This window comes from Aegilops tauschii, chromosome 6, assembly GCF_002575655.3.
Source record: "Aegilops tauschii subsp. strangulata cultivar AL8/78 chromosome 6, Aet v6.0, whole genome shotgun sequence".
Lineage (NCBI taxonomy): Eukaryota > Viridiplantae > Streptophyta > Magnoliopsida > Poales > Poaceae > Aegilops > Aegilops tauschii.
This window is the reverse complement of record NC_053040.3, coordinates 484926955-484942314: the sequence shown is the minus strand read 5'-3', so window position 1 is coordinate 484942314 and position 15360 is coordinate 484926955. Positions and strand designations below refer to the sequence as shown.

The 15360-nt window shown below is 41.9% G+C and overlaps 2 protein-coding genes across 35 annotated transcripts; one reads left to right on the top strand and one right to left on the bottom strand.

The window, feature by feature from the left end:
- Positions 1-1014: 1014 nt before the first annotated feature.
- LOC109762415 (probable protein S-acyltransferase 15) lies at positions 1015-4856 on the bottom strand. Its single transcript, XM_020321268.4, has 7 exons — positions 4514-4856; positions 4091-4183; positions 3907-4008; positions 3762-3830; positions 1752-1850; positions 1568-1663; positions 1015-1380 (listed from the first exon to the last, which is right to left on the bottom strand). The coding sequence occupies exons 1-7, from the start codon at positions 4790-4792 to the stop codon at positions 1291-1293; spliced, it is 828 nt and encodes a 275-aa protein (XP_020176857.1). The 5' UTR covers positions 4793-4856; the 3' UTR covers positions 1015-1290.
- A 1832-nt stretch (positions 4857-6688) lies between these two features.
- LOC109762411 (uncharacterized) lies at positions 6689-11966 on the top strand. 34 transcript variants are annotated; one of them, XR_012188261.1, is made up of 10 exons: positions 6692-7051; positions 7214-7399; positions 7713-8146; positions 8510-8666; positions 9439-9623; positions 9704-9790; positions 10485-10551; positions 10674-10766; positions 10966-11034; positions 11429-11966. XR_012188261.1 is itself a non-coding variant. In XM_045230174.2 (10 exons), exons 5-10 carry the CDS (start codon positions 9546-9548, stop codon positions 11839-11841), a joined length of 636 nt encoding a protein of 211 aa, XP_045086109.1. In that variant the 5' UTR covers positions 6694-7051; positions 7214-7399; positions 7713-7802; positions 7921-8146; positions 8450-9545; the 3' UTR covers positions 11842-11966. The 34 variants fall into 34 exon arrangements, 8 of the variants coding, with proteins under 8 accessions (XP_045086109.1, XP_045086111.1, XP_045086108.1 ...); XM_045230174.2 differs by lacking the exon at positions 10674-10766 and having other exon boundaries at positions 6694-7051; positions 7713-7802; positions 7921-8146; ... (2 more) ...; positions 11429-11518; positions 11614-11966; XM_045230176.2 differs by lacking the exon at positions 10674-10766 and having other exon boundaries at positions 6697-7051; positions 7713-7802; positions 7940-8146; ... (2 more) ...; positions 11429-11518; positions 11614-11966.
- Positions 11967-15360: the final 3394 nt, after the last annotated feature.

The following is a 15360-nucleotide window of genomic DNA, read 5'->3' as shown; positions in this document are numbered from 1 at the left end:
CATTTATCAGTTGTGCATTGTCATTGTTCCATGGTCTCTGAAGCTTGAGGTTATTGTGTGCAAGTGCGAGAAAGTGATGCTTTGATGGAAGGTACTTACATGATTGTTTTTTAATCTATTTGATTGATCTTATGTTATCATGGGAACAAGCTCCCGCAAAGCCTATCTTAGATTAGCTAATTCTATGCTGTGCTTCTTCTTTTGACATAGTCAATTGCATTTGCTTATACCAACTCATCTGTGTAAGAAAAACTGAAATTCTAACTTGCACTTGATTATACAGGGATCATGCCTGTTTAGTCAGACTGATGTGCCAACGTGTGATCCTTTTTTAGACTGATGGTACAGGATTACAGGGGCCATACTTGTTTAGACTGTGAAGGCAGCTTTGCAAGAAGCAGCCAAGAAGAACACAGATGAGGTATCCTGATATCAGTACGATCCATTTTATGCTGGCAAGAATTGAAGAAGATCAATCGTGTGTCCGTCGCCACTCCCACGACCGAAGAAGGTTTTTGTGGTAAAGAGAAAAAGTTCAGGGATGTCGGTCAAGATTATCCACTCATCAATGATGTAAAGAAGTGCATAACCTGAAGCTCTCTTCTCCAAGTTTTATGCACTTCGTTTCAAGAATAGGTAGATGCTCTCTGTTCTTGTTATCAGCTGCTGATCAACGCTCCATGGAAACCACGGAGGCTGGTGTTTTGTTGTTTGATCATCTGTTGAGGGAATCTTGACGCCCATGCATAAATGAGAACAATAATACTGCAGTAAAAGGCCACAGTTTCTGGGCATAAACATGCCAGGAAATATGCATGCTTAACTGAATTTTGAATGAGTGTATCAGGCCATAAATCCTCATCTTGGATATTACAGTAAAATGTTACTGCAAAACAAACAACTGATCATCATTTCACCATACACTTAGTCTTTTTTTATAGCTGCCAAGATGCATCACTGCAGGTGGGGTCATCAGAATAACAAAATCAAGAAAATCAGACAAAGCTTGCTGCGTTTCTTCCACACTTCCAATTTCCATTCCCTTTTGCACACATTCTGGTTACATTCTGGTACACAACAGTACTCAAAACTCAAACTACTTTACAGCATACACACACATATAATTTGAGGTGAGGTTTACATGATTTACAAGATTGTGAAACTTCCCGAGCTCTTCACCTCTGCCTGGGTGACAACAATGCTATGGCAGAAAATGATCAATCTGGTCAGCAGATAAATTCGCACATCTACATGTTGTGTTTATGCAGCAACGCTGTTCTTCGTCTCTGATCAGTTGTTCGTATTCTGGAACTCGGTGCCATCCTTAAGATGTCCTGTCGCAGTGGGGCAAAGCCAGCAGAAAACATTTGGGCCCATGATCTGTACAAATAAGTCAAAGGTTCAGATACCTAGGGCACCAACATATGAAATGGTGAATGAAATTGAACTCTGTACACCATGCTAAATTTTCAGCACCAGATTCAAAGGCTTAGAAACTGAAAATTCGATGATGAATTAAAAGTCTGATTGTGTTTTTGTTGTTGGTGCTGCATATATATAGCCGTACCATTTGAATATTCTTCCTCGTGCCTTGATCAAACCGATGGCGGTACTTCTGTCCACTCTTTTTTGCAAGCCACTTCGCTCTAACTGCCTCTCGATACTGATGATAAGGTGGCAGTAAATTATCAAACAATGGTAAAGCCACCAAGTCATTATGAGATGAATGCACATCTGGAACAGTAACTTACCTCTATTGTTGTCATGTTATGACATATGAGATAGATATGCCAGCATAACAAAGAACCTATTGTCAAGGACAAGGAGAATAAGACAACACCAGCCAAGATCTGCATTTTTATGATAGATCATTATTTGGTCCTTACAGTATGAAGCCAAACAATAAACAGAATAAATTGATGCAAACTAAAATAGAGAACAAATGTGGCACATGTTTGTTCGCGATGTTACAGCTCAGTTAAAGAATCATACAAGTTCATCTTACTTATACAACTCTGTCATTTGAATGGTTTACAATAACTAGCATATTTGTACTGGTGGTACAATCATGTTGTTTAATTTTAATGATAATGCTCTTGCTAGACCAGAATTGAAGAGTTCCGAAAGCCAAAAAGCTCAAGTTAAGATTCTTCCATCTGTCCTGCAACTAAGTTACCAGAGTCCTTCTGTTATTTTCCATGGTTAATGATCAGTTTCAGTTGAGTTAAAATCCATTACAAAATCACTCTCTCATATAATATAGCCAAGGATATTGTAATCATTTCCATTTGGACCCTGACAGCGTAACCTCCAGCTAAAAAAACACCAATACATGCTGGGCCTGGTGCATCCGTATCGGCTACCTGTACCAGATACGGATTTCATCCCTGATACGCGGTCGATATGTATCGGTCAAGCATCTGTGTTTCAAGCAATAAGAAAAGATTTCAATTCCTGACACGTGGGGATACCTCCCAGATACTTGCCCAATATGGCTCAACCCAGTGTATGTCTCAACCTAGCTATCCTAATACCCCTGTGCGGCGCAACCCCTCCCATCCTCCTGACCTAGACGGATGCCTACCCGCCGGTGGCGGCGAGCCAGCGGTGAGCGTGTGTAATGCTCCTGTCCTCATTCCTCCTGACCTCTCACGCAACAACTGCAACAGCAACGGGCTAGCAGCAACTCCAATAAACAGCGACAAGCTGGCGGTGGGCTACTCGCCTCTCCCCCTCTCAAGCTCCACCAGCAGCTCACTGGCGGCGAGATGGTGGTGTACTCCTCACATCCTCTCCATCTGAGGATCCAGCAGCAGGCCAGCATCTTACCGGTGGCAAGCCGGTGGTGGTCCTTACCTCCTCCCCCTCCCAGGCTCCAGGAGCAGCTCACGAGCATTCTCCCTGCATGCTCCCCCTCTCACGGTCGAGCAGTAGCTCGCCGGTGGTGGGCTCCGCCCCTCCCCCTCTCAGGCTCAGGAGCAGCTCGCGGACATGCTCCCTGCATCCTCCCCCTCTCAGGGTCGAGCAGTAGGTCACCGGCGGCAAGCCGATGGTGGACTGCTCGGCTCGCATCAAGGTATGCTCTGGTGCTCCCTCTCCTCTTCCCTCCCCTCTCTCCTACAGATTCCTATCTAATGGCAGCTCTCCTACCTGCAAGCTGCAAACCTCTCCATTTTGGTGTTATTTTGCATGCTATTTCTATGTAATATGCACCTTTGCTATAGGAAAAGAGCAAAACATCAAGCTAATCTGCTGTTCCCAGTAAACAACTATTCCCTCTGTAAAGAAATATAAGAGCATTCAAATCACTACTTTAGTGATCTAAATGCTCTTATATTTCTTTACAGAAGGAGTATTTATCATTATTATTTTTTAAAGTCAAAACATATCTCCGTATGGGCATTTTTCAGAAATGCCTCTGAATTGGCCCAGTACTGGTATGTGTATCCATATCGGTGCAGACTAGACTTCCAGCACAAGACTAGCGTGATGGTTCCAATGACTGTTAGTACCCTAATCAACCCTTGGGTTTGACTAGTGTATATCATCATAAAGATACAACTGGACGGAAATGTTCTCTGGCCTTCATGAGCAAAAAGCCAAATATTTCTGACATTAGGCATAATAATGCCAATATATAGAGATAAATGAAAATATCTTGCCAATGGATAATGTCATGCTAACTAATATTGAAGGTAACGGGAAGTGATTGCTGACTATATAGTGAGCTTGTAATTCAAAACAATGGTCAGCTCACTTACATGGATAATCTTCACATAATGAATACTAAAGTCATGCTCCGTTCTAAGAAGATCACATACAAATATCACCTGCAATATACTTTGACACGGCCATGAGAAATGTTTGTTGAAAATGTGCCAACTTTTGTTCAATGTAGTAACTTACCGACGAATAAAGGGACCCAATGGTTGCATTCAGGACGCAGATGATAAAGGCTTTGTAATTTGTATAGCCCACACAGTTGTTAATCCAAACACAGTGGTGATCCTGACATTAAAACCATACCCGGGCATTTTCAGCACAACTTCATTCCACAACTAACAGAATGAACATAGATAGCCACACCTACCATTTTCAGAATACACCTTTTGCAGACCTTACAATGGTGGGTTCGGGCAGGCTTGTGGATGCAACACTTGTCACAATACCTTGATTTCAGTCCCTGTTGTGACCAAATATCAAAGCTTTATCAGGGAGCTCTCCAATATTCAGTTATTGTGTGCTCCTAAACTTTATTTGTAGCAACAACTACTAGCAGCTCTAAGAATAGATGAAATCAAGAAGAGAAAAAACCCAATGGATTCACATTTAGCTCAACGTGATCGATCCACAGATAGCTGATCTACTGTGATATGAACTAGGTGTCAGGTTGAATTCACTACAGAAAATTCTACGTCTATTTAAACTTGGAGACGCTGCAATTGAATCAAGAACCTAAATTCCAAGGAAATCTAACAGGAGGACTAAGGAGAAGGCGAGAGAGATCTGGGACCTGTCCCTGCGGGTCCTCGGCGTCGGGGGAGAAGGCAGAGGGCACGGATCCGGGATCGGCGGCCGCGGCGCAGAGGAAGGAGAAGAAGCAGGCGGCGAGGAGGAGGGAGAAGGCGGCCGCGTGGGCGGCGCCGGCCGTCGTGCCGAGGCCGAGCCAGTGGTCCAGCAAGACGAACACCGTGTAGTAGTACACTAGCGCCATCAAGGAGACGGCCGCCACGAGGGCTGGGGAGGTCGCGGCCGCCGCCACCGCCGCGGCGACGCCCCTCCTGCGCGCCATCTCCGGCGATGTCGGGCGCTTCGTCCCTTGCTTCTCGGTCTCGGGCCCTTCCCGAGCTTCCCTCAGGCCTCTATTCTTAATATTTGGGCTTGGCCTCCACCATAAACACTACTGGGCTGCTTAATCTCCTTTAGTGGGCCTTTTAATGTAGGTCCTTGATGGGCGACAGATATTATCTCTATCTCTTCTCCACGACTTTACAAAAGAATGCAAGGTTCATTCTTTCCACCACCCCTTCATCCAATCTTCCCCGTATGATAATCAATCACCTCGATTAAATGACATTCAATCACCTTCATTTACTTCTCTTATGCACTAATTCTACTTTAATTCTTTTTTACCAAACTTCTCATCAAAATCTAAGATAAATCATGAGCAGGATTTGATAAAAAAAGTTATTTACACAATGGCATAAATAAATACAGGTATATCACGAGCTAATTTAATGGATTATTTGTTGCAGCACACACGGATTGTCCTAGGGATTTGAAAAACAAATAGTCAAATCATCTTAGTTCCAACCAATTTTTGCTAGCAAACGGTCAAAGGTGATATCCTCGATGCCATCAACCAACGTTTTTGTCTGGTTGGGAGCTTGATGCACCACCTCAACCAGGCGTTCCTAGTGCTATTGAAGAAAAAAGACGCTGCTACAGATATTTCAGATTTCTGGCCTATCAGTTTGGTGCATAGCCTTCCCAAGCTCCTGGCTAAACTACTCGCGAAAGAGAGCCCCTATTTGGCATGCTATGCACTGGCGAATGAGCTAGTACGCACCCGCTTCCCCACGTGCCCTTTTGGGCTGGACCACATGCGGGTGCATGTTTTTATCCTTTTTTATTTTTGTTTTGCTTTTCTATCCCATAAATAATTTTAATTTCAAAAAACTTCAAAATTTAAAAAATAATTGTGAATTTTAAAAAACATTCAAGAAATCATAAAATGTTTGCGCATTCAAAAAATGTTCGTGTTTTTAAAATATATTTGTATATTCCAAAAAGTTCATGATTTCTAAATAGAATTTCAGAAGATAAAATATGTCCATGATTTTGGATTTTTAAGAAAATATTTTTGTATTAAAAAATATTCATGAATTTTAAAAATGTCTATGAATTCAAAAATGTTCATCATTGTTTTAAAATATTCACAAATACAAAAAATGTTTTTAAATTACAAAAAAGGCTCGTCAATTCAAAAAATGGTCGCTGATTCAGAAAAAGTTTGTCAAAACTATTTGTGAATTTCAAAAAGTGCTCCCCAATTTCAACAGTTGTTTCTCGATTCAGAAAAAAATTCACCGATTAAAAAAATATTCATGAGTTTCATAAGAAAATGTGCACAATTATAAACATGTTTGTGAATTTGCAAAAAAAATATTCGCTAATTCAAAAAATTGTTCATGATTGGAAAAAAATCACGAATTTGTAAACATTGTTCATGAGTTTGGATGTTTTTCACGATTTCTTCAAAATATTCATGAATCCAAAAATACTTCATGATTTTATAAATGTTCACGAATTTGCAAACATTGTTCGCGATTTTCAAAAATTCAGAAAAATGCTCGTGAATATGGAAAAAGAAAAAAGGCGAAAATGAAAAAAGCAGAAAAAATGAAAGAAAAAAATCCCAAAAAATAGGAAACCGGAAAGAGCTAATGGGCCAGCCTAAAGTGTATGTAGCGGCAGCGCGGGGTGGGGGTGGTACACGCTCAGGTGCTAACTGGTGACCTACGCGCCAAATTGGATTCCCTATCGCGCCTCGCCTTCCCGGGCTCATTAAACACTTTAACAGTCGCGGCATGGGCGCTCGTTGGGCGTGTACACCTGGCGGTTTTACTGTGTCGAGTTTACCGAACGAGAGAAGCAGAAAAAGAAAATAGAGGTGAAACCCTAAACCGGCTAGCGACCGACTCCACTTTCCCCTCTTTCTCTCCCCCACCTTTTCCTCCCTCGCACAGCCGCCGCCACCCTCCATCACCACGTCTCCAAGCCAGCGCCGCTGTCGCCAGAGGAAAAGAGCAGGGGAACACGCAGCCATCTATCCCGTGCATCGTCTCTCCCTCTACTTGAGGACTTGCGGCGAAGAAGTCGCCGGAGGCGGAGCTCGACCGGGACGACGGCAGCCAGAGGACGTCAAGGCCCCGCCGGAGGAGGAGCCTGGCTGGAGGATAGTGTGGTGCAGCCGTGCAGGGTGCCTCACCACCATCGTCGTCCTTGCCACCGCGGGCGCCACTGAGGCCAGCCTCTCCTTCACACACAGGTACTACCTTCCTCCTCTCCCTGCCCTCACTCTCTTCCCATACCCGCATCTAGATGTAGATGAGACCCTGGCTTGAAGCGACGTGTGGCAGATTCTTTGATCGTTTTATGTTAAGATCTTGCCCCCATCCCTGAACTTATTGATTTTGTAAGGTTCTTGCAGATCGTAGGGCTTGATGTGTGCTGCAATTTATTTGGCATTATGAACTAGCATGACGAATGGATCTGGGGGGATGGATTTAACAATCACTGGAGATGGATGCTGCCTTTGTGCAGTACCCCTACTAGCAATCAAATGGATTTGGGATAAGGGATTTGGAATTGTGAATGTGAGCAACCAAGCAATCAGGTGAGAATAGCTTCGTGTGGCTCTTTATTTTGTTATTTATTTCTTCAGTTTATCAATTTATCTTCAGTCATATCCAGTGTTATTTCTTCAGTTTATCAATTTTTCTTCAGTCATATTCAGTGTTATTTGTTCAGTCATATGTCATATTCAGTGTAAATTATTTAGTCATACTCAGTGTTATTTCTTCAGCCATATTCAGTGTTCCTCTCAGTCCCCTTCTTAGTCTTTTGGCCTATCGGTTTGTTCTTTCATTTCCGAAGGCTATCCTCTCTGCATCCCCGTGTTGGCCTCACGAACGCTTCTTTGTACACAGGCTTTTCATCCGCCCGTTTTTGTGAAGGAGGTTTGCAGAAACAACAATATTGCAAAGCTTCACGGTCTCTGCAACACCAATATCCCTAAGGTACTTCTGCACTATCTTGACTGAACCTCAAGTTTTTTATAGTCCATAGCCTGCGTTCCTCGTCATTTGGTGGGGATGATAATTTCTGAGATTTTACTACTACTTGTGTGATTACGAGATTGATGTCGATCTGTTAGAGCTACATGTTGAATGGGGTGAAGAGGTCTACAAGGCTGCAGTGAATTGTTTGGTGGAAATCGAAGAATGTGGCATGCTGGCGGACAGAATCATCATACCCGAGATTTGAAATTACAAGGAGGATAGGAAGGCCACTTCCAGTGGAAGTGTTGAGTACATGTGCATGCAAGTGAAGCATCTGAGAGGTGTGAAAGCCAGGGCGATCGGTATGACCTTACGAGCTTAACATGCGCTTACAAGAAAGACTCTTCTGCTTCTTATAGATTGTCCTATGATTTTTTGCTAGAATCTTTTTGTGGATAATTTAGAACTGAAACATTAGTACCTATTGGAACGCCATAATGGTATTCATAGATTTTGATACTTGTGAGAAATGGCAATGCATACTATTTAACGATGTGGCTACGGTTTAAAATTTAGTTGGCTTGCTACAAGCACTGTGTTAAATAATGCACAGTTGTGTGATGTCGATTATTGTGATGATAATTTCCTGTCTGTTATAACTGCAGGTTGATGGTTATGGTATAAACTCAATTGCTAATATATTTTTTACTGGTTTTGGTTACAAGTCTCGTGAAGAACTAAGGTTTCCAGCAGAAAAAACTAAGAGCATTATGGTTTTCCCTTCCCAACAATGATGTATACACCAGAACTCGTATATATGGACCTTTGCCAAGGATATTCATTTCTGAACTTATTGTAGATTAGCTGAGTGCTCCGAGCCAGGTGATGCTTGACGATTTACTTAATTCTTTCAATTTGTTTGTTCAAGATATTAGTAGGATGGACAAATATTCATTCATAGTATGCGTGTAGGGCCAAAGGCATTTTAGACATACCTCATAACACTTATGTATGGCCGCAGAAGACTGCTGAAACATATCACTATAGAAAAAAATGCTTTCTGAAAATCATTTCTCTTTAGGTTACTTCCGTAGTTCTGTTAGAGTAAATACTCAGGTTACTTCTGTAGTTCCGTTGAAGTAAATAGTCAGAGATATTTACTTCTGTAGTTCTCTTTAGGTTACTTCTGTAGTTCTATCAAGAGTAGGTTCTATTAACACATCGATTTAACAGCAATCATCAGTTCAGTGTGTGATGTTGGGCCGTAGTTTTCCTGCAACAGCATACACAGCCGGCGAGACTTTTTCTGCTAGGGATTTACAAGGTATGACATGTGGAGAGGGTGCTTCCAATTAGTAATTCAAACTCTGGAAAACAAAAAATTCTCACATTATTACAAAAAGTGTTGCTGAATCACGACAATTTATAAGCACATACTGAGGGTACTGAACCACATGTTAGTAGCGATCGTCAATTGTGAAGACTTGATGATTATCATATATAACCAAATTTTGCTAGCCCGCCTGTCGTATGTTTGTTTTACCAACATATAGCTGTATGTATGCACTTCTGTTTTTCTCATCCTTCCTCTCCTTAATTTCAGTGATTGCTGAATAATATTTGTTCTGATGGTCTAATAGTTTTTTCTGCTTAGGCACAGATATGGTGCAATCTGCTGCTATCCTCCTCTTGATACCTAAGATTTTTTTCCTATGAGGCCGGTTACTATTTAAGCATAATCAGGGTGAACCTAATAAATTTATGATAACTCTGAAGTTTAATATGTGTTTACGTGCCTGCCTAAGAGTATCATGCCAATTGCTTGAGCAGCGCGCAATGGTAATTATTCTCCTAAGATGATGCTGAGTTTCAGCAATGTAGACCCATTTGTTCATTTCCAATCTTTGGTGCTTTTGCAGATATGTAATGCTGTTGCAATTGCTGAGATAATGGATGCAACACTAATTTTACCAGTTCTGAAGCAGGACCATATGAAAAGACCAGACGTAAGTGCTATTTTCTCTTGTAAAAACTTGTTTTACTTGTCTGTCTCCCACTGGTATACATGTCTTTAATTGATAGTTTATTACACAGAGTTTGCTTTACTTTTTTTTTTTAAATCGTGATGAACTACAAATAGTGTCCTACTAGAATATTGGGAAAATGAAAATGAGTGGTGGTTATTCACTTATTGTAGCATAATCACGGTTAGACTGAGTTTTTCTGCATGCGTGTGATACCAATATACTTCTAATATTGGTACTGGGTTCTTCTTAAGGATTATTTTCTTCTCATACTACCGCTGGAATGATCAAAATATGTGCCCTAAAAGCCACTGTTCTTCATGATTATATCGTTGTAATCGGATATTATATAGAGATTAAGACTGCATATCGAAGTCATTTTATAAGATTTTAAGTTCCATCTATAAGGAAAAATTGCAATATCATGTTTAATAGGTCTATAGTTTTCTTACTCCTGTACTGGGTGTTGAATAATGAACTAACTGATATTTGATGTAATGTAGAATCTTAATTATCATAGTTGCAGTATCAGATTATCTTTCTCTGTTAATACATTGTTTTCGCCATTAGTACATTGATTGTGAAGAACATATGCCTTCTCTGCAGAAGATCATTCTTTCTACCACCTTATAACTAGATCACTGATGTATCTAATCTAGATGGATCATTCAAATAGGTGCACGATCCATACAATGGTTTTCATGGTCATTCAAGTCGAGCGCCGAGACACTCGAGGTGATGAGGTAGAGTTCGGTGCTTCTGCTGGTGCATACGTAGGTTTTGGTACGATAGCTATTTAGCTAATTATTTGTTCTATCTCATAAGTGGAATGATCAATTGGCTTTGACTGTAAATTAATAAACAGACACAACGAACTAGCTGAGTACCTACCTAGCTAATCATTGATCTTGTCTTGGGTGAAAGGGTGTCGTTTGTTAATTCAGAGACTGACTAAAAGGTAACCCATACGGCTTTATTTGTTTACTTCCCTTCTAAACCCTTATTTACTTGGCTTATGTTGATGATATTTCTAATCTTTGCAGGTATACTCAACTGCATCTTAGTTTTGTGCTCCTGCATATTGTTATTGTGTTTATTCCTATCAGCTAATATAAATATCATAACTCTCAAAGTTTTCATTATTAGTTTTTTTACAGATTCCTGAAGCTTTACGTGCTGGATTCTCCGATGTAATTGAAGTAGCTCAACATAGTTACATTGTCATGGTAGTAATCTTTGCCTGTTGTTGACTTAAGAGAGCTAGCTGTTTGCTAGAATATATTAAACTGCTAATTTTACACCTATTTATGTACATGTCATCATAGGAATTTCAGAACCAGTTTTGTTTTATGAAAATGCTAGCCCTTTCATAGTATAGAAATATTTTCACGAATTATAATGGCAAATTATTTTTCTTGTTTTCACGAGTAATAATGCCAAATGCTTTCCTTATGGTATTCATTAGTTAAGGCACTGCGTTTCGGATCGACGACGCTTCATACATGGGTGGGGTTGGCAGTTTTGAGCCACTTAATTTACGGGTGGCGATTGCTGTCACCGTTGTTTAATACCAAATATATTATCCGTCTGGCTAGATTTTTATTTGTGTTTGTGTCACAGGCTGCTAAGAATGTTCTAGCTGCTGCGGCGGCGACACCGTCAGTTCCTGCTTTGCAGGGCACCCTACTGCAAATACACCTTCTGGATCGGGTATGTATCATATGGCATCGTCCTCGCACCGTGGCGCGCTGCGCCGGAGACATGGACGAGGTTGAGCAGTATGTGCCTTCGTCCTCTTCTCTCAGAGTGTGGGGCCGAGGATAAGGACGAGGAGAAGAAATATGTGGCATCTTCATTGTTGTCCTCTTGGCGCGCGGTGCTGGAGAGACAGAAAAGGAGGCCGAGAGCTGGAAGTGCGCCATATTGTAGTGTTTTGTTTGATGGGGAAATATCTTTGTATGCCAGCATATATTGTAGTGGTTTGTTTGATGGGAACTACCTTTGTATGCCTGCATATTTTGCTTAGGTATTGATGATTCCATGCTAAATTTGTACAAGATACCAAAAAAATAAATTGTGAGTGCAACAACTATTAGTTAGTTGCACTAAGTTAAATTCATACAACTGTGTTACACAGATCTGAAAATGCAAATAAAAATGTGTGTGTACATTAGTACAGATAAGAAAGGGAAAGGGACGCACCCCACCTGGTACCGCCCCAACTCCCTCTCAGGCGGCGCACCATAGTATTCATCAAGGGTCCACACAAGGCCCCAAAAAATCTTACACCTGAAGTGGGGAGGACTTGATAGTGCGACTCGTTCGTGGTGAAGAAGAAAGAAACGAGGAAGAAAGCATGAAGCGTTCTTACTAGGCTCATGGAGTCATGGGTCTAATAATGTTTCTTAAGGGTCATGGCCTTAATGGGTTAGGTTGTATAGTTTTTTGAGAAGACGTTAGGTTGTATAATTCAATGTTAGTAGCGACAAGAACATGCGCAAGTCGATTCAACTATTGATAATATTAGCTTTTCCACCTTGGAGAAGATTAATTATAAACATGAAATTGAGAATTTCATTTCAAAATACAAGAAAGATGATGCTTTTCACTGTAACATGAGGAGCACTTTAACATTACCACTATTTTAACATTATTATTTGTATTACTAAATATTGTAAGAAATAACATGCATTTTGAAGCTATATAACGAAACGAAGATATGCTTGTGTTATCTAATATTCTAATTATTGGGCCTCATTTTACATTTCACATCGGGGCCTCAAAATTCTGGAGATGGCCCTATATCCATCAACCAAGTCGCGTCTACGAAGGGTCACTCGCCCCAGGATAACTGCTCTCTGGTCCAGTAGATGGTGAAACTGCCACATCAGAAGCAGATCCCTTCCCTCCTCCTTAAACTCAATATTTCGAGGGCATTTGATTCCGTTGCCTAGCCCTTCCTCTTGGTTATCCTTCTCCATCGAGGGTTAGATGGACTAACTTGATCACATGCTACTGCGTACCACCTCTTCTCGGGTGTTGATAATGGAAGCCCATCGGACCCGATCGTGATGGAAATATGTCCAAGAGGCAATAATAAAATGGTTGTTATTATATTTCCATAATCATGATAAAGGTTTATTATTCATGCTAGAATTGTATTCACCGGAAACTAAAATACATGTGTGGATACATAAACAATTACCGTGTCCCTAGTGAGCCTCTACTAGACTAGCTCGTTGATCAAAGATGGTTAAGGTTTCCTAACCATAGACATGAGTTGTCATTTGATAACGGGATCACATCATTAGGAGAATGATGTGATGGACAAGACCCATCCGTTAGCTTAGCATTTGATCGTTCAGTTTATTGCTACTGCTTTCTTAATGTCAAATACATGTTCCTTCGACCATGAGATCATGCAACTCCCGGATACCGGAGGAATACCTTATGTGCTATCAATCGTCACAACGTAACCGGGTGATCATAAAGATGCTCTATAGGTATCTCCGAAGGTGTCTGTTGAGTTGGCGTGAATCGAGATTGGGATTTTGTCACTCCGTGTATCGGAGAGGTATCTCTGGGCCCTCTCGGTAATACACATCACAAGAAGCTTGCAAGCAAAGTGACTAAGGAGTTAGTTGCAAGATGATGTATTACGGAACGAGTAAAGAGACTTGCCGGTAACGAGATTGAACTAGGTATAGAGATACCGACGATCGAATCTCAGGCAAGTAACATACCGACAAACAAAGGGAATTACGTATGTTGTCATAAAGGTTCAACCGATAAAAGATCTTCGTGGAATATGTAGGAATCAATATGGGCATCCAGGTCCCGCTATTGGTTATTGACCGGAGAGGTGTCTCAGTCATGACTACATAATTCCCGAACCCGCAGGGTCGCACGCTTAACGTTCGTTGACGCTAGAGTAGTATTGGGATATTTGATGAGTGGTAACCCAATGTCGTTCGGAGTCCCGGATGAGATCCCGGACATCACGAGGAGTCTCGGAATGGTCGAGAGGTAAAGATTTATATATGGGAAGTCATATTTTGGGTTCCAGAAAAAGGTGCACTTCTTTCGGTATTGTACCGGGAAGCTTCCAGAAGGTTCTGGAGGATTCCGGAGGGGTCCGGAAGTCCACAAGTGGGTACACCATGACCCAAGGGCTAGCATGGGCTGCGGGGAGGTTCCCCTGGCCTTATTGGGCTAGGCGCACCAATTCCTCAAAAGCCCATGTGGCTAGGGATGGCAAAAAAGGAAGGAGTCCTAGTAGGAATAGGATTGGACTTGGAGACCAAGTCCTCTCCCCCCTTGGCTGCGCCCTAGGGTTTGGAGGGGCTGTTCCCCACGCCCCTCCACCTATATATAGAGAGGAGGGGGCGCCCCAAGCGGATACATTAAGCCCTTGGCGCCCCTCTCTCTCCCGTTACTTCGTAGTTCCACCGCCTCGTCCCGGCGACGCTTAGCGAAGCGCTGTCGGTGCTCCACCACCACCATCACCACCACACCGTCGTGTTGGTTGTGATCCCATCTACTTCTCCTCTCCCACTTGCTGGATCAAGAAGGAGGAGACGTCATCGAGCCGCACGTGTGCTAAACTCTGATGTGCCATCCGTTTGGTACTAGATCGGTTGAATCGTGATGGGATCACGAAGAGTACGACTACATCAACCGCGTGATAAACGCTTCCACTTAGCGATCTACAAGGGTATGTAGATGCTCTCCCCCTCTCGTAGCTATGCATATCCATGGATAGATATTGCGTGTGCGTAGATTTTTTTTGTTTTCCATGCAATGTTCCCCAACAGTGGCATCATGAGCCAGGTCTATGTGTAGATGATATGCACGAGTAGAACACAAAGGAGTTGTGGGCGGTGATGGCCATACTGCTTACCACCAATGTCTTATTTTGATTCGGCGGCATTGTGGGATGAAGCGGCCCGGACCAACCTTACATGTCCACGTACATGAGACCGGTTCCACCGACTAACATGCAACTTGTTTTGCATAAAGGTGGTTGGCGGGTGTCTGTTTCTCCGACTTTAGTTGAATCGAATTTGACTACGGACGGTCCTTGAAGAAGATTAAAACAGCAAACTTGATAATCACCGTTGTGGTTTTGCGTAGGTAAGAACGGTTCTTGCTAGTTTCCCGTAGCATCCACGTAAAACTTGCAACAACAAAGTAGAGGATGTCTAACTTGTTTTTGCAGGGTATGTTGTGATGTGATATGGTCAAGACGTGATGAGATATACGTTGTTGTATGAGATGATCATGTTTTATAATATCGACAACCGGCAGGAGCCTTAGGTTGTCTCCTAATTATTGTATGAAATGCAAGCGCCATGTAATTGTTTTACTTTATCGCTATGCGTTAGCAATAGTTGTAGAAGTAATAGTTGGCGAGATGACCCCGACGCAACGATGGAGATCAAGGTGTCGAGCCGGTGACGATGGAGATCATGACGAAGCTTTGAAGATGGAGATCAAAAGCACAAGATGATGATGGCCATATCATGTCACATATTTTGATTGCATGTGATGTT